We start from the raw sequence: 20,682 nt of genomic DNA on the forward strand, positions 1-20,682 counted from the left end.
TTGTAGCTTTACAAAAGCAGTGTTATTTCAGTGTCAGATATAGGCCTGATTCAAATATGCTCAAAACTTTGCCCAAAATTTTCACCTATTATGTTTGGAACATAACCAGTGAATACTCTATTATAGTATTTCACTACAAAGTGACTGTTCTATTAGAGAGTTTTAGAGTATTTGAATTAAGGAGCTATTTACAATGCATTTGAGTGCTCTATTGCAATTTGCATTTTCCACTGACTGCTCTATTAGGCAGTATCGATCTATATGATAAGGTATTAGGGCTAATACTTTTACTATACTGTACTGCGCAAAATTTTGAGTCCATGCAATACTAAATAAAATATCTATCAAATATGCCAGAATAATACAACATAATAGGTTATGCCAGCATAATGAAATAGTATGCCAATGATAAGTATTACTTCAGAAATGACAGTTAAGTAGTAGTAGATACATGTAATCTCGAATATTTCAACTACCTTGTAAAGAAAAATCGCACGATAGATTATTAAAGGGCATGCAGCATACATTGTTATAAGAATAAAATTTAGAAAGAAGCTTTTGTGGTTCCTGTTTACAAGAAGGGAGATCGCTCATTACCAGTAAACTATCGCCCAATATCACTTACATGTGTTGTATGCAAAGCACTTGAGCATATCATCTCAACTAATATCCACTCACATCTTAATAGACATGACATCCTTATTGACCAGCAACACGGTTTTAGAAGTGGAAGATCATGCGAGACTCGGTACTATCAACGACTTTGTGGAAACTAAGTCATTTGGGCCAAATTGATGCAATTTTTTTTAGATATGTCAAAAGCCTTTGACACCGTACCATTAAAGAGATTAAGTTGTAAACTTTCTCACTATGGTGTTTGTGAATGTACCCTCAAGTGAATAGAAAATTTGCTTACTGGTAGATCTCAACAAGTAGTTGTAAATGGCAAATACAGTGATCCAACTACAGGGATTTCTGGAGTTCCACAGGATTCAGTACTTGGCCCATTATTATTCCTTTGTTATATCAACAACATTACTCAAAACCTTACATCTAAAGTTTGGCTATATGCTGATGACCTTAATCTAATCAAAAACAGTTAAGCTGTAAAAAAAGGTGCGGCCCCAAAAAGGCCATGGTGAAAAAAGATGTGAAATCCAAAGTGGCGGCCAAGAAATGGCTGTGATGGTAGGTTAACGGTAAAAATTTTAATAACAACAATTCAGGTGAATTTTGTGCCAAGACCAAGCGGCACCAAATTCACCTGAATTGTGTTATTAAAATTTTTACCATTAACCTACCATCACAGCCATTTCTTGGCCGCCACCTTGGATTTCACATCTTTTTTCACCATGGTCTTTTTGGGGCCGCACCTTTTTTTACAGCTTAGCTGTTTTTGATTAGATTTCACTTCTTTTTGTGTTTGTATACCCCAAAGCCGGCCATAGGCCGGCTTTGGGGATTGTCTTTTCTTTACCACAGGAAGAAGAAAAGATGAAGCAGATGTTAAATACTTTAAGTATTTCTGATTTTATCAGTAAATGTACAAATTATATATATATATATATATATATATATAATACATATATTTATTACAGAACACTCTACACGGTGGTTTCTTTATAACTGAACACTCTACAAAGTGACTTCTTCTAGCTGATATTTCTACAGGATGATTTGTTTGTAGCTGAACTCTCTACATGATGGTTTCTTCGCAGCTGAACTCTCTACAAGGTAACTTCTTCTAGTTGATGTCTCTACAGGGTCAGCTGAACTCTCTACATGGTGGTTTCTTTGCAACTGAACTCTCTACAAGGTGGCTTCTTCTAGCTGATCTTTCTACAAGGTGTTTTGTTTATAGTTGAACTCTCTACATGATGGTTTCTTTGCAGCTGAACTCTCTACAAGGTAACTTCTTTAGCTGATCTCTGTACAGGGTGAATTGTTTGTAGCTGAACTCTCTATAAGGTAACTTCTTCTAGCTGATCTTTCTACAGGGTGATTTGTTTGTAGCTGAACTCTCTACAAAGAACTTCTTCAAACTGATCTCTGTACAGGGTGAATTGTTTGTAGCTGAACTCTCTATAAGGTAACTTCTTCTAGCTGATCTCTATACAGAGTGACTTGTTTGTAGCTGAACTCTCTACACGATGGTTTCTTTGTAGCTGAATTTTCTAAAAGGTAACTTCTTCTAGCTGATCTTTCTACAGGGCAATTTGTTTGTAGCTGAATTCTCCACAAGGTAATTTGGTTGTAGCTGAGCTCTCTACAAGGTGACTTCTTCTAGCTGAACTCTCTACAGAGTGATCTTTTTGTAGCTGAAACTCTCTACAGGATGATTTGTTTGCAGCTGAACTCCCTACATGGTGGTTTCTTTGTAGCTGAACTCTTTACAAGGTGACTTCTTCTAGCTGATCTCTCTACAGGGTGATTTGTTTCTAGGCGAACTCACTACAGGGCGACTTGCCTGTAGCTGAATTGTCTATCAGATTAACTGGTTGTAGCTGAATTCCCTATAGAATAACTTGCAATGTAATATAATTCTTTAATGTAGTAAGTTATAAACGTAGCTGAATGCTCTATTAGGGTGACTGTTCTATTAGAGTATCTCGATCTCGCATTTGCAACACGGAGTTGGCTTTCGAATCATGATTCAGTGGTTTGTAATCCGATTCTTCTGTACTACTGCAAGGACTTTCTATGATGATTATTCCAGCTACACACCGATTTTCAGCTCATTGCTCTAAGCGGTTTGCCTGGTAGGCGTGAAAACTAATAGTTTTTTATTCATAAAAATCGATTGCGTAATTGTGACACAGGTTGGGTTTTGTGTCATATCTCCATGGTCTTTATCTCGATTCTTTTCTTCAAACCACAAAAAGGCACTCCTACGATGGTTACTCCATCTACATAGCAATTTTTAACTCATTCCTTTAAGGGGCTTACCCTGTGGGCGTGACAGATCTTCGACCTTATTTTACGCGAATAATCGATCATAACTCCGTGAATGTCCATCGGATTCCTACCAAAGTTGGTACTGAGATCCACTTTAATGAGCCCTTCAAGTGTACCAAATTTCAGCCCGATTGGAGCACGCATTCGTGTTTTATGGCGGATTTTGCGAAGTGTGCGAAATGAAGAAGTATAGAAAAAAAAAACAACGAAGAAATTAAAACGAAATTTTGTTCGCTGGTATCTCGGAAATGGCTGGACCGATGTTCTTCAAATTCGGTATGTAGACTCCCATAACTGGCCGGCACGTCTGTAGAAAATTTGGTTCCAATCGGATGAGGGATTACAGAGCTACATAGGTGTGAAAATTGCGTTTTCATTCTTCCTGTTAATATACTCACGGTGTGGCGCGCCGGCTTCTTGGGCCGCACGACACACTATCGTGTGTCTTGATCTATCGTAATATTTTAAATGAACAGGATGTTGCTGCTCTTCAGAATGATTTGAATACAATAATAAAGTGGTCTACAGACTGGCAAATGTCAGTGACAGATATGCTGCAACCAGTGGCGGAGCAAGTAGTTGATATGAGGGGGGGCTGGGCTGACCCAGAATTTCTATAAGGTGAGACCAAAAAAAAAAAAAAAAAAAAAAAAAAAAAAAAAGGTCGCAACCAACTGACAAGAGCTTTCCACCTCACCAGCTACCATTTCTAGCTGATAAACTACATAAAAATCCTTACATAGCTCGCTACACACTGAATACTTTATTAGAGTGACTGCTCTATTAGAGTATCTCGATCTTTATCACGGTTTTCAGCCCCACTCCAAGAAAGATAATTTCAGTGTGATAGCATTCTGAGGGGGGGCTTCAGCCCCCTAGCCCCCCCCTTTCCGCCGCCTATGGCTGCAACATCTGCAGTGGGAACCCTGACAAGATAGACGAAATAGCTTCTGTGCCATCACAATGCATAAAATAGTTAACAATTTAATTGACATCAATCCACCTGAAGGATGCTTACAGCTAATTAACAGTATTACCAGGGGTCATCCACTCCGATTCACACAGTTGTAAACCAATGTAGACTCTTATAAATATTCATTTTATCCTCATGCTATTAGACTCTGAAACAGCTTGCCAACTAATGCAGTAACATCAACTAGCCTTGAAACTTTTAAAAGCAAATTGAACATGTAACTACCTTTATTACTTCACTACTTTTTCCCTTTCTCTTTTGTACAAGTATACTCAATTTTGAGTTTGTACAGTAATGATAATAAATAAAGAATAAAATTTAGCAAGGTACCTGCAGTAGTATGAAGGACTTTGCAAGAAGTTATCATAGCATTGTCACTTGAGAACTATGGCACTTTCCTCTAATATTTACTAAGCATAACCATATTTCCCATAATTCTTTGCAAAATAATTTTAGACCAGGCATATTTTGTGATAAAATTTTTGGTTTTCAGGATTTACATGAATGACTGCTCTATTAGAGTAGTTTGATCTTACGTAAAAAATTTACTTAGTCTTACAATTTACTGTAATCTAACAGTGGTAGCTAGTTTTAAAAAAGTATTATATACTAGAACACTATTTACAAGTTGTGTATATATGCGAACCAAATTTAACAGTAATAATATTATGATATCTTACATTAACACTTCTGTGGTCTCTAGCTATCTACAGTAAGCAAATTTGTTACCCCCCCCCCCCCCAAAAAAAAAAAAAGTTTGTAATGGGCTGGAGAGCTCTATTTCTTGGCTAAGGTCAATCACTTTGTTTTAATCACAGTATTAAAATTTGAATACTAATTATACAAAAGTGTCAAAATTAATGTAAAAAAGTAAATCCATTGAGAAATATATTTACAAAATAATTTACATAATTATTTACAAAAGGTATGCCAAATCTATTTATTGCATGGCCTAACTACACTTGCTGTATCCCTGCCATTTTGATAACACTGATATGGTGGTTGGCAGCTCGTGATTGACATATCATCTGATGTGTTGAATCATCTTGGGAATCAACCCCACAGTTGTCTGTATCAGAGTCCACAATTGGGTAATACAGAAATGGGAACCATGTCATGTTGTCTAGAAATGTCTGATGAGCAGCAGCAGTAGCAGTATCAACACTAATATGACCTATACAAACCAACAAAGTTTGTTAACAACTGCTAAACCATTTGTTGTACATACAATGATTACAAGTGTAAGGAAAACCAAACAATTAGGGATCATTGTGATAAAATATGCTGAAACAAGGAGGATCAACATTTAACACAAATTTTAATATCTACTTTGTAGCCCATATAATCAACAATAAACAAACACTACTCGTGCACAATAAATGTGTGCCAAAATACCATTTACTAGCAAACAAGCAAGATAGTTGTTTCATTTAGTTTCCAGCATTGTTCTGTCCTTTACACAGCTCCACACACATGTAAAAGCACATCATGGACTATTTGTACCATTTCTTTTTGTTTGAAGCACAAAGGTGTCAGTCTGCAGGTGGCATGTTGAGCTTGTCTGTAAGTGTAGAATCATCTGTAATTTTTTCACAACAGTCAAAGTAAGCAGACTGTTTACAGACATACTGCTGCAGTTCACCATGTATCAGACCAATGTAACCGCTAAGTGTGAAAAATTAAGCCTGTAGCATTAGCCATTTTTGGGTTACACTTAGTTACAGGGGCATACCCCGAGGGATTTCAGGAAACCTCTTGGAATTTATGCACTAGTTAGAACATTGGGAAATTGAGACTTCAGATTTCCAGTATCTGTGAATCCATAATGAAACAGGGCACATTATAAACCTTTATCTTAGTTTAACAATGGTGTCTCACATAATAGCATTGTTTGTATTATTATAACAACAATTTGGGTGACATACTGTAGTAAAGCAGTCAAACAATATTAACTACTCTAATAGAACAGTCACTTAGCTGCAGTGGAAACTACTTTTCAAATTCCTGTGTATGCCCAACTTTTCAGTCAGTAGAAATTTTTTAGATCACATTTGTAGCATTTCAGGTCACTATGAAGGCTTGATTGCAGCCAACCAATACTGCCAAAGTGTAATGTGAAGCTGGTATCTGATCAATATTTCAGCAGTGATCTCTACCATTACTGTGCAGCCAGGTGGAAGGTGGGGGCTAGAGGGGCTGCAACCCCCCAACTTTCAGATGAGAGGGGCAGGACTCCTCCAATAATTATCTTGTGTAATATCACAAGTGTATCACATGATTAAATATTGTCGTGGTTTCCAAACTGGCAGCTATATATCATATAGTGGAAGGATTCATTTGTACGTATGCAGTACCTGAAAGATTTTAATTGACAATACTTTTGCAAAAAGTGCCATCTTGTAGTACTTATTTTTCAAAAAAATTTCTGGGGGGCATGTCCCCACACCCTCCTGAAAGGAGCATACTGTTGGTGTCAACTGAAATACTTTTGAACCCCCAACCTTTTCACCTTCCTCCGCCTCTGAGTGGAACCCCTCTAAGATGGGAAATTTATATTTATCCTTTGTAAAGAGGTGTCCTTAGTTAAGAGGCGTACGAGTTACTAACACTGTTGATTTGGGACATAGATGGATGTCCTTTGTAAAGATGTTGTCCGGTGTCCTGTAAGAAGGGTTCCAATGTAGTTGGCTTACTGTGAAGAATGGTACAATCAAACGGGTGTTGTAACTTCACTGTTTTGAATTAAGGTGCAATCATTTAGACACTAAAATCATTGAAACAGAAATGTAAATTTATACCGAAACCTTCCCTAAACATTGTCTTTTTTAGCAGGGGGTTCTACACACTGCTTATTTTAAACCTGCCTACACACATGAATAACAATGTCATTCTTATTACTTTTCTCTTTATCTACTTCATCCGAATATTCATTTGTGTGAATTAGAGGTGGTATATTGTTATGTACATCATCTTGTACACTATCTGGTACACCTGTTGGATATAGTCTTGAAATTTCTTCTTCATTATTACTGTTCTCATCGCTACTGTCATCAATTTCAATAACATCTGGTTTACTTGCTCTAAATACTTCATCTTTTCCATCACCTAGTCCATCACTAATACTATCACACTGTTGTTCTTCCCCATTCAGCGGTGACGTTCTATAACTTAACAGTTAGTATATAAAGGCATATAAGGTACTACTTTAAGCAGATACTGTAGTTCGCTTTTTTTCCATTGTAAAATTTTGTATGCAAAAATTATAAGAAAGTTTCTTACACAAAAATTTTGCAAAAGATTGAAATACTCTAATAGAGCAGTCATTCACATGTAAATCATACTAAAATACTTTACATGATATCTTTTTGCACAAAAATAAAGCAAATTACAGTAATAACCAAAGGAGGTACATAAGGGTTGTTAGTATCATTTTTCTGAAAGTAACATATTTATAGCCTCGGTGTGTTTTGGAAATAAGCTTTTATAACTAAATTTCTTTCAGCTACTATTCATTATCAACATGCTCAGTCATTACTGGTAGCTATGTGCTGCTGTCAAAAATATTTATGTAAGAGTTTCATTATAAATGCTGTCCCACTAGGAGGAGCCTATGAGAAGGATACATACTGTGAATTCAGGGAGTCAGATCATTATGGCAAAAACCCACTGACCTAGTGGTGACTTGAAACTCCAGAAACATGCATGCGTGGTGTCAGAATTTCCTATAGCTCAATTTGCTGCAATAAAAACAAAGAGTTTTCCTTTTTTATATGCTGAATGCCCAATTAGGTAAATAAAATTTAATGCTGATATTAATTGTCTGAAAACTTCATAATGACTGCGCACATAACTAGTGTACATCTTGAGGTAGGTTATCTCCATTGCATACATGATATAACACATAGTACAATACCACTAACTTTAGTACTATAAAATTCTCTTGCAAAACTGCCAATGTCTGCTTCAACAGTGCAATAGATTGTCTTCTTTCCTTACAAATGCCTTCCATCTCCTATAGAATAAAAATATACAAGCTTCACAAGTATATAAGAGTAAAAGTGATGATTTTATTTATCATGACTAGTGGTTCTCAGCATCAATTTTTAGTGCAATATCAAGAGACAGTAACAGCTCTGTTATAAACTCTTAAGTAACATAACAGTAATATAATATAATATATATATAGTTGAAGTACTGCTGCACATGTGTACAGAAAATATAGCACAAGGGGGTGTGTTGAGAGGCTAATACAGCACAAGGCAAAGCTGAGTGTTGTATTTACTTTGAGACCCCACCCCGAGTACTGTATTTTTCATATACTCAAGCTTAGGGGTGCTGTAAGTGTTCCGTGTAATCTATTTCTAGTTGTAGAACCAAATGGTAGGATTGATTTACAATGCGTACACATGATCAATCATGCTGTCTGAGTCGGGTCTTTGTAACATTCCTTACATAACTGTACTGTATTTTCCCAATTATGTGCATAACTGTATTGCATGACTCATATAGTACAGTCATGTAGTTAAATATAATTTGTACTGGCACTTTGATCCTCCCACACAAAGTACAATATGAACATATACTTTTAGTTAGGTGATATTGTTTATTCTAATAAAGCTGCATAACATTGGAAGCCTCTTTTCAAAATTCCTGCATACACCCCTAAGTGCCGTTGATATTATGTTGCCAATGGAGAGAAAATGTACACTACTAAGGGATTCACAATACCATTAGCCTACAAGTATCCTCAGTTATCCAGAGCTCAAGGAGAGAAAAAAATCTCATTGCCAAACCAAACATTACTAGAACTATTTTCATTGTGTACCTTAATCTCTTCATTCATTTTTACCACAGAATTCTCTAATGGACCAACCCGCTTTGGACATGTTAGTCCAAATCCTGCTGCTGCTGTTTGCTGAAGCCCTTGTGACCTATGTAATAAGTAGCAAATAGTAAATTACTGTAAAAGGAACATGTTCTAATGGAATAAACATCAATATACAAGGAGCTATGGAATACAGTAGCACTTAATGTAAAGACCACAATTTAGTGTTAAACACCAACAAGCTTATGACTGGTTAGTAGACACTGTTCAATTTTTCCCAATTTTATTCGTATTTTTAAATGTCACTGTTTTCAGGATGGGTTAATTTTTTTGAATAATTTGCTTAATAAATACTATAATAGCTCAGTGCTTTTACTTAGAAGTCCAAACACTTGTTCATAATGTACTGTAGCTCTTATGCTACTTGAAAAAGCATGTTCTAGGCCCAAGCATCCTCTCACCATGGAAAAATCCTAACTCATATGCAGCGTTAATAATTACTTTGGTTATGTTTGGCTGAAGGAATCAGTTAGTCAAATAGTCAGTAAACAATTTTTATTACCTAAATAAAAAGTTTCACAGTTTGTAGTAACTCGTGGAAGCAACTTTGACCTGTGTGAAAGGAATGTGGGGTTACAGTCTGGTCAATATTTACACAAACCCATGTATAAAATACCACCATCATACTTAACAATATGGTAGCTTTAATTTGCATGAACACTACAATCATATTATGACTTTTCATGGATGTAACATTCACACTACATACATACTATTATTATTAACACTTTACAGTGACCAGCACTGAAGGTCTACAACAACATGTGCTGCAGCCTTAGGATTACCTGACCTAGTTTCAAGGACTTAGACTTAATGACTTATACAGTAGCTGGAAAGGTGTAACATACGTACATGATTAAGTTGTGAAGTGATTCGGTTGTTGCATTATAATCTATTAAACTATCCAATTGAGTGTCCACAGTATTACAATTTGTTACTACAGGATTTACTAATGTCTGGATGAACACAGCATAGTAGTCAGCATCCTCATCGGTGATACAACAAAGTGGTCTGGCTTGATTTTTACATTGCAAAACATTTGAACCTACAGAACAATAAATACCACACTTACGACTGCAAAAGAAATTGCAAAATAATATTTTAAAATTTAACATAGTTATTAACAACAGGAATGTGTGGGGGGGGGGGGGGGGGGGACAATTAATAGTGGTGTGGGCATTACTTTAATGTAGACCTGTTTAATTAAAGAATAGTGTAGGCTTTCAAGCAATCATGCAGACAAATTTATAATCAGAAAGTCGTTTAAGCTAGATGGCCATATTGACAGTTCACAGTAAAGTATGTCAAGTGGATGCAACGGACCAACTTCTGCTTTATGGCGGAACTTCCTACCACACAGCAGTCAATGACGTTCAACTGGCACAACACAACAGCTCCAGTCCTTGCTCAATACTTTGACTACCACAAACACTTCAGATACCACCCAGGCTCTGTTTTAGAAAAATCATAAAGCCTACACAATTATTTGTGACCGACTCTTAGTCTTAAACTGTGGCAGGATAAACTTATTATTACTGAATTCATATCACTTAGTCAAAGGTAAAGGATGCTAGATTAGTGAAGTAAGTGTTATTGCATACAAGATGAATTGTGTAGTGCATAAGTTATGCACATTAGAATGATTCATTATATACTTTAACACACTAAATATTAGTTCAGCCAAAGCAGTATAGTGGTGAGAATCCAGATGGGGGCACCTCTTCCCTCTCACCCTTTTCTACCCTCAAACCAATACCCTCAAATACTTTAATAGAACTTAAATACTCTAATAGAACAGTCATTGCATGCAACACACAATTTCCAAATTTCCTAGAAGGCAAAGTATAGCTATAGCCTATATGTCCATGGCATGGTGCAGGTTTTCTACAGAGCAGTAGCTGTCTTTGCATATCATAACTATACAACACAAATAATTACTTTAAGGTCATAAACTACTCATAGAAATCACCACTGTTACTGATTCCTTCTTCTGTTTACATGCACTCAGAAAGCATATAATTTATAATTTATTGTCAACATTCACACATACACTCCTAGCTATGTACCAAAACTTTTAGTGTCAAAATTTACAAAATATCTAAGAGATTATGCCTACTATGCTGGTGCACCTCTCCTGGATCCTCCCCTGGTCTTCTGATTTGTATGTTGCACAAAACATGATATCTTTTGAAAACAACAGCATAGTACCTAGGATAACTGTGTGACTTAGGCTGTAGGCACCATTACCAGCACTAGAAAATACAGACTATGGGTACCTGCTATGGCTAACCATTGGACACACTCAGCTAGGTAACATAACAAAGGTCAGCTAACTTTTTAAAGAGTGAAAATTGCTCCATATTTTAAGTGCACAACTTATGACATCTCCCTGTGCAACTTGACATTTCACTGTGCAAGTTTTATTTTTAAAAAGCTTCACAACAACCATAGCAGTAATTCTTCATACATAACATGTTAACTGACATGAACTGATACATGTACCACTTGTCATACAGCAATATTATGTGTGGTGATTCAAAAATGGTGCTCAAATTATGGTCCCCTTACACCATAGGAAAGAGAAGTGACCATTTTGTTTCAGCTATGCTCTGAATAATATACACACTACACAGCTTTATATATACATATAGATATTCAAATATGCCAGGTCATAAATGGGCGCTACCTTAATGTAAGGTCATGTACAAGAATACAATCGCCTAATTTTTAGAACAAGGCTAATAAAACCAGTGACTTGTCACAAGGATGTCAACAGCAGCTGCTACAAGAAGCAAATGCTGGTTCACAAGTGGATTATAAGAACTAAATTGCCAGGGTATCTATATGGATAAATATGGTATATACTGGAGAATTGTACTTGAAATACATCTGTGCCAATATTCAGTCACAAATACAAAAGCTCACTGAAAGCACTTTGAACTTGAGCCACTCCACACTTGGGTTTAGTTGTATGGTCTGTACCCATCAATTCTGCAAAGTCATTCATAAAGATATCAATATTTGTGGCTGAGTAAATTCAATCCATTTAGTAGCGTTTATTTTTATCTCTAAATCTGTGAGTGTATCTAAAGCACCACTTAGTCAACCCACGCAGCAAGTCAGATTAATGTATTTGCTCTCAGTATAGCTAGTGTTGATATAAACCAATAATTCAAATTGATGTGAGTTTAAAGCTTATCAATACCTTGAACAGTATGGATGATCCAGTTAGTTGTAAATATTTTAATTTTTTTATAATCAGCACTGCCAGCATCTGTACAATTTAATAACCACACAATGGTTTTGAGGCTGATACATATGGTTTGACTCTGCAGACTGGTGGTGTCATACAAGTATATGTGAGCAGTCACCACTTTCCTTAAGAGTAGTGTACTTTGACCTAGAGGTTATAATTTCTATAGTAACTAAATTAATTCATTTCCCATTACCATGATTTAGCTGAATTTGTAGGTCTTGAATATACACAACGTGCAGTATTCAAAATGTTTACAAAGTACATACCAGAACACAGGACATCACTGGCACTGTCTACCTGCGCCTGTTGAGTTGTTGTTTATAACTCCCTTTGATAGCATAAAATTAAAGCGTGCACATTTCATACACAAAATCTAAACCAACAAAATAACCACAAGATTACTGTAAACAAGAATAGTAGGTGTGCTGTCTGAAATATGCTACATTTAATAGCTATTATATGGAGCACAATGCAATAACAGATTGATGTGATAAATCCATAACCATATTCAGAGGTTCTATATAAGGCAATGCTACCTACCAGTAAAAGTAGGCATATCTGTGGTAAAAGTGATGTGTAAAGCTGAGTTAAATTGTGGTCAACAATCTAGTAGTTACAACAACTGAAATCCAACCAAAGTAGCCAGGTGGATCCCACATACAGAATGCAGTACATGCTATACATGCACACACTTAGCACATGTGAAGCATGTGTACATGTTGCATGAGAGGGGAAAATACTGAACATTCATTGGTAACAACCATCTATGTTTGATTTCCTATGTGTATGGCATTGGAAAATCAGCCAGATTCCATATAGCTCTTAATAGAAATCTTTCAAAAATACCATAGTTACTTGGTATACCTCTTAAAGACTGTGTCCTATAAACTTTTGCTTCAACATAATAATTATTATGTTAGTGCATATAACCACAGCAATGTTGGATTTGTTTAATATGTACACCTTTATGTCTGAAGCTCTTAGAGTTTGTGAATACATACATAGATATTACTAAGTGTCCATTGTCACTAATACTTCATTGTGGTCTGTATAGTTTCCGCTGTGGTCTGTAGTTTCTGCTAAAAGTTTAACAGGTTCTTTATAGCACAAATCGATTTTTTTGCTGTTCCTTCAGTCTATCACTATAGCTCCCACAGTATTCACCAGATAAAGCTGAGCTATCATCATTTTTACTCAGTAGGTCACATTCATTAAATACAGTGTGCTTTAGCTATTACAGAATATTGATTACACACTTCAAAGGGGGATATAATACACTTCCATACAACACGGAAAATAAAACCATACACTTATTTGACTTTGAAGTTGCATGGTTTCATACATTAATTACCAATAAGAACTATGACAAAACTTTTCCTGAACAGAAACTGATTGAACATTGCACAAGGACACCATTGCAATTTGTCGCCTAAAACTGTATTACTCATCCCAACAGCTAGGTCCCAGCTGAACTAATAACAGGTTATCAAAAACTTGCAATGTGCAAATTCTGCAGGTAAATATCATGATCACACTTGGACAGAGAATGAAACCTTATAGCTGTCAGCACTTTCACAATCCTGTCCCATCTGTATTACAATTGCTTTTACTCCTGACTGTTCTAACTAGCTAGCTAGCTACTACCTCGAGCTCAATTGTAATCATTATTAGATTAATTTATGGAGCTAATGCCATAAATGATTAAAATTAATCAGTAATGAACAGTTTATAGATTGGTACGGAAAAATGCAACTGCATCATAAACATGCATACATTAATTTTTATAACATTTCATGCACAAACAAAGAATTATAGTGTATGGGGAGTGCCGATAAGGCCAAGACACTACATGTCTTTGTGACTGAACTACAACAGAGAAACACATACTTTGCTTGTGTCACTATACTGGGAACTTACTTTGCAGCTTGTAATGAGCAAATGTAACTAGTATATTACTGGGTACTACCCTCAAAGTAACGAGTAATATGTTACGTTACTTTTTTTCTGGGAGTAATATGTGACTGTAGTGCATTGCGTTGCTTACAAGTAATGGGTAATATGTACCAAGTTACATTTTAAAAGTAATGACCCAAACTCTGGAAAGTGCGCAGTATAACATCTAGTTGCTTAAGCAGCTTACATGTTTTTAAACAGGCTGTAGGACCAGGTGTCCTACAGACCTTTAGCCTGTAAAGCCTTAATAAATAAAATAAATGTCAGACACCATGTAAGAATTGCTACATCACAGTATGTAGTTACATGGTTGCACATCATGATAAGGCACCTGAAACTCAACATTGCATGATGCACGTATAAATATTTGAGGGGTCCAACATTTTGAGAAATCTTGTATGCCCATGTGATAGAAATCCAAAATCAAGCCTGTTATCTCCATGTTTCTCCAAAAATAATTTTTTTCCGTGAAGTCTTCAATCAGCAATAACCGTGCCTCGGTTTGGACCTCACTGGCTACGGTACTACCACTGCACAAGGCTAATGATAATAATTTATGTCAGTGAAATCAGTAGATATCAACTTGAAAAAATCAGAAATCACAGTGGAAATCAGGAAGTCTCACTGGTATGCGATTTCAGAAGTGTTGGACCCCTCGAAAATATCATTTTTAACCCCCAGTATGGACTAAACAGGGGGGGATTTTGATTTACGTAAATGATTTGGCTTCTGTTGTAAAACACTCCTCTGTTAAAATGTTTGCTGATGATGTTTTACCTTATGCTCCAGCTAACACTCTCAAGGAATGTTCTTCCCTACAAAATGACCTCACTGCCATTTCTTCTTGGGCTAGTCGCTGGCAATTAAAGTTAAATCCCACCAAATGTAAAGCTTTTATGATTACTAACAAACGCAAACCAATTCCATTTACATACTCCATTAACCATCAACCTATTTCATGGAGTAATCCTGTGAAGTATCTTGGTGTGCAGGTAGATTCCAAGTTAAACTGGTCTAAGCATTGCAAGTATGTTGTCAGTAAGGGCACCAAGTCTTTAAACTATTTACGTAGATCAATGTTTGGTTGCAGCCGTGCAGCTAAGTGTGCCGCATACAAAGCTATCATCCGGCCAATGCTAGAGTATGCTGCAGTCGTATGGAATCCCCATAATTTGGGAGATATCCAACTACTAGAGTCCCTACAAAAGCGGGCAGCTCGATGGATCTGTGGGAGTCGCTGGAGTCCATCTACCAGCTCTTGGACCATTTCTTCGAATGATTGTTGCTCCCAACTTCACCTTCCTTCTCTCCAGTCAAGACGAAGTTTCCTTTCGGTCAGTTTCCTCAATGACATATATCACCAGCAAACATCTATTACATTTAATAGTCACTGTTCATTTAATTCCATAGCATCTACCAGAAGTCACCATCTTTCACTAGTCCCTCCACAGTCCACCATTAATTCTAGGAGATATTCTTTTTTTGTCAACACAACTTTCTTCTGGAACACTGTGCCATTACATATCCTTGAAGACAGCAATCGAAAGTCTTTCCGGCATCACCTTTATAATTACTTATGTGTCAAGTAACTTCTTAATCACTGTTTTGTGTTTTGTTGTGTACTGTTTAGTTTGTAGTGTACTGTAGGTATATGTATGTTTGTTTTTTGTAGGCGGACACCTTGTACAGGCTTTGCCTTTTGTGTATGCCTTCCTTTTCGGTAAATTGATAATAATAATAATAATAATAATAATAATAGAGGACTGATTTATCAGCGAAATGTTGCATGGGGCATTCCATACACTGCAATAATTTTATCTCTTCATTTTGTAAGTAATGGTGATGGATATACTGGCAGCATGCAGTAGCTATTCCAGCAGAGGGCTTAGAGTGGAGCAATTGCTTCATGGAATTGTCAAATCCCCTCTCTGCCCGTCTAGCTACTGGGGGGAGTATAATAGGCACTGATATAGGTGCATATAGCGGTAAATATGAGCTCTCATTCTCTTTGGTTTGTAGCTAGCTACCCTCCTCATACAGCTAGCTACCCTCCTCATACAGCTAGCTAGAGATAAAATCTGGATAGATGGGAAGTAGACGTCATTCGTGCAGATTGATAATCGGATTGCATGTCATTGTATCGTGCAAAATGGGAGGTTATCAGAGCGTCAGCACTGATACAGTCTGCATTAACGGCGGTACTGAGCTAACCGCAGTGGCATTACAATTTTGGCTTACAATATAAAGTTCGTGAGCTGATGACGGTGCACAGACAACTGGTACACATCCAAAAGCTACTATGGCCACTCATCTGGGCCTTAGCTACTGAACAACTAAAACACAGAATAAGTCACAGTACGATTTACCTAATAGATCAACAAATGAGGTCTCCAACCCTACTGTAAGTCTATCACTTTTGGCTTCTACTCCTTTGTCCATCACAACTTCATTACAGTTCGACACAAAATTTTACACGGCTTTTAATAAGTGGTGTGATTTGTGGGACGTGACGTATAGCTACTCAGAAATTGTGTTAAGTTACGTACACAAACGCATGCGCGCATGCTCTGATCCGGCTTGCGCACAATGAAACCTACTCCAAGCTAGTAATGTATTAGCTGTAAAATAGCTATAGAGCACTCCTATTACCTATCTAGCTACATGATGTTGTAAATAAATAAATGATGGTTCAATTTTTTTGCGAGCATGCACCAGTACTGACAGTTACTCAATGAGGATCAAAATCTTCAGTTGCAACTCGTACTGCCGGTATACGTCAGCCGTTTGCGTGATACAAAACTTTTAGCACGTACCGACGTTTATGCATGGAATTTTCGATTTGTTTGGCGAAGAAATACCGTCACCACGGCACTGTGAAGTGAGTCAGTGAACCATCCGTCACAAACTAAATATGGTCTTGTGGCACCGCTTCAATGACCACAATCCGACCCGCAATCAGGCATCTTGGCCTATCTGATCACACCGTAGATTTCCCGCTATAGCGGCCTGGATGAAACCGCTGATGGCTGTACGTAGCTAGCTATATAGCTAGTCTATATACGTAGTTACATTTCTGTCCCACAGATTACACTCCTAGTACCAACCAATTTTTCGCCGGTAGCTAATTAAGTTTCAAGCACTGATGACACTTGACTTCAGGTATAGTATACTCCAAGTGTAGATCTATATGCATGCACGTGACTGGGAAAGCCGGGAGAGGAGTATATATTCCATGCACAGCTAGTCTCGCCAGCCAGTTCAGTAAAATTCTTTAGTCTTTTTTCCCCCTATACCAAATGACAAAAAGCTGGCTGGCAAGGGTAGCTAACTACGTAGCTACAACTACGTAGCTACACAGCCAAAGGCATGACTTCAGCTTGCCACAACGTTTTTATTATTATTTTATTTTTTATCTTTAAATTTTTTTTATTATTATTTTTTTGAAACCATCAAATGAGATAAAGTGTTACAATAATACGTACACAATTCCTCGGTCACATGCGACTACAAAGACCAAAGTCAAAGTAGGCATGGCAAGGATGGATACAAAACAAAACAATACCTTACATTAATTAGCGGGTTGCTGCGAGCACTGAAAGGACATTCTCTGTAGTCACTGTTTTGAAGCGGTTTTCCCGCCTTTTGGTATAGGCACCACCCATGCACCCAAAGAATTGTATCTCTCTATGACTATGGTGCTAAAGTAGGTAGGTAGAACTATAAGCCAGCTACTTCAGTAAATACAGACAAACCTCATTAAACGGGTTATAGCTTCCTATGAGACCAAAAATATGAGATGGACTTATATAATTATATTGAGGTTGCACTAAAAGTTTGTGTACAAGGAGATGGGGTTATTATTGAAGTCTGAAGTACGTACACACTCTGTGTGTGTGTGTGTGTGTGTGTGTGTGTGTGTGTGTGTGTGTGTGTGTGTGTGTGTGTGTGTGTGTGTGTGTGTGTGTATTGGCGATCTTGTTAAATGGTAGCTGCTAAGTGAGACTAATACCTTCTCTATTTATAGGACTAACTTGAAAATATTGGATACATTTTTTATCTAAGTTTAGACATGACAACCCTTGCACATAGCTATACCATTTTGTATGCACATGCAGTAGATATTTCAATACTCCCCAGTATCCCCACCTCCCTATAATGCAATGTTTAGTTTTCTTGTAATGGCCACTAGCCCAGAGTTAGTGGACCTTCAGTACTAGCTATATCCACATTCCCCAATACCATCATTCTGTACTTGTATGCAGCAATGTAAAATTGTAAATCAAATCACTGAATTCATGCTATATGCTGCACTATGCCTTATTTTGACAATGAAGTGTTGACAGCGGCTAAATCATTATGACTCTGCCATTGTACACTTCCTATCTAATAATATATCTTAACTGTAGTACTGACAACGTTTTATACCACTTATTTATGTTTTAATGAATTTTCCAGCAAGAACCGTGAAAGGGTCTGGTCACAACTGTATAGTGGATTTGAATTAATTAATGTCTGAAGCTTGCTACAGGCTTTGATACCATAGGAATCATCCATCACCACTTTGAACTGCAATAGCTAACCAGAAGGCCAAATCAAATAACCCAGGTTCTAAACACAGTTCTGGCATTATACAGTTCATTCCCCTTCTTCAGCAAAACTCTCTGAACATATGCACAAGTCTGGTATACAGTTGAGGCCAAATTAGCCCTTTTACCAAGAGTCGGTTCATAATCATATATACAGTATGGTAGTATTGTATATTAAGGATCATGAAGGTTTGGGCCGGCTTTTCTGGCCAAAAATATCAACATCACATTACTCATGGTGCCTTGGCAGTATTGGTTAGGTATAACCTAGCCCAAAAGTGCCTTCAGTACAACCTGACTCTGACTCGCAAAAAAGTTGTTATGAATCAGAAATTTTAAAAAAGATTTATTTAGTGGAATTTTCTACTGGCTGACTGACTGACTGACTGACTGACTGACTGACTGACTGACTGACTGACTGACTGACTGACTGACTGACTGACTGACTGACTGACTGACTGACTGACTGACTGACTGACTGACTGACTGACTGACTGACTGACTGACTGACTGACTGACTGACTGACTGACTGACTGACTGACTGACTGACTGACTGACTGACTGACTGACTGACTGACTGACTGACTGACTGACTGACTGACTGACTGACTGACTGACTGACTGACTGACTGACTGACTAATGCCTTCAGACAGGTGTAACTTGATAACAGCTAAGGATACAGGCTTGAATTTTTTACTGTTTGATGTTGCTTCAGCCTGACAGGTGCCTTTTGGCATACCACAGTGCATACAATGCACGCATCATGGACTTATCTTTGCCTCCATTTGTGTCCCATTTCTTTTTGCTGACAGCCCAGGGTGTTGATTCACAGTAGCACGATGGCTTCCCTACGTTTTGTAAATGGGAATCATCCATAAAGTGGATTGATTACAGTGGCACTTCTCGTACTATTCTTTGTATGTAACGCCTAAACCTAGCTGAAAGCAAAGCGTAATGGCCACTTCACTTTTGAATTAGTAACTGATATTTGCGGCTCATGAATCATCTATATTTTTGTGGCTGATTGCAGAGGGACTTTTCCTACTGTTCTTCATTTGTAGCACTGTGTAACAGGCCAAACATAGCTGAAACACCTGAAAGCAAAGTATAATGGCCACTTTACTTCCAGTCAGCAGTTGGGGTACACATTCAGATGAAAACATTAACTCAGGCACTATCTTATAGAACAGTTTACACCCAACTAGACCCTTAAGGTTGTAATTGTTTAAGCATAAATTATGCACTATAATCTATTTGTCTCATCTATGCCGGATTGTTGATCCAAGGAGTATTTTAGATGCAGTATGTGTTCAGTGTAAGATATATAGAAGAAGACATGGACAAGCAGCTATTTGGGTGGATAGGTAGGTAATGCAAAGATAAATGTATATTTAGTGTTATAACTCACCAGCCATGGCATGAGAAATTTTCACTACTATTCATGGCCTTCAAGAATCTATGGTGCCCATGCAACCAGTGTAATGCTTTTTAGATAGTTTTTTCTTGAGGTTGACTATATCACAAGTCTCTGTCTGGATGGGAGATGGAACAGGATATCAATAGTATTTGCATGCACAAAGACAAATAATAACTTATCAGGGATACTTTATGGACTGATCATGAATTCTAACATATTCTAACATAATACCATGCGACAGGAAATTTTGACAAAAGAATTTGTCGAATTAATTAAATATGTCCAACATCCACAAGCACCTTTAAAAGTAAGTGTTAAGCTTCATCAGATTGTCAAAGCTGATGAAGTGTGGATTCATGCAACTTTTCCTTCCGTCAAAATTTTCATACAGTATAGACACATTCAGCATTCTACTGACACCTGTCATTACAACTATCTCTAGCCAGACTCCCAGCTGGCTTTATAGAAATGCAGTCACGTCTACATGGTGCTACTCTGTGGGTTGTCAAAATACCACCAGCTGCTGAAAATATAGACCCAACAAGTTGAGAGCAAGTTTACTGTGGAAACCAATAGTCTGATAATGCAGAAATTTGTGCAAATGTATGAACATGTATGAGCAGCTTATAAGTTGACTGTGAATTGATGAAGCAAG

General features: G+C 37.2%; 1 protein-coding gene and 1 pseudogene across 1 annotated transcript; both read right to left on the minus strand.

The window, feature by feature from the left end:
• Positions 1-4,717: 4,717 nt before the first annotated feature.
• LOC136266987 (uncharacterized) lies at positions 4,718-16,520 on the minus strand. The gene is made up of 6 exons (XM_066062043.1): positions 16,389-16,520; positions 9,666-9,858; positions 8,754-8,859; positions 7,849-7,940; positions 6,827-7,095; positions 4,718-5,102 (listed from the first exon to the last, which is right to left on the minus strand). The coding sequence occupies exons 1-6, from the start codon at positions 16,459-16,461 to the stop codon at positions 4,885-4,887; spliced, it is 951 nt and encodes a 316-aa protein (XP_065918115.1). The 5' UTR covers positions 16,462-16,520; the 3' UTR covers positions 4,718-4,884.
• Positions 14,460-14,564, minus strand: LOC136267832 (U4 spliceosomal RNA; annotated as a pseudogene).
• Positions 16,521-20,682: the final 4,162 nt, after the last annotated feature.

The sequence above is a fragment of the Dysidea avara genome, chromosome 9, assembly GCF_963678975.1.
Source record: "Dysidea avara chromosome 9, odDysAvar1.4, whole genome shotgun sequence".
Lineage (NCBI taxonomy): Eukaryota > Metazoa > Porifera > Demospongiae > Dictyoceratida > Dysideidae > Dysidea > Dysidea avara.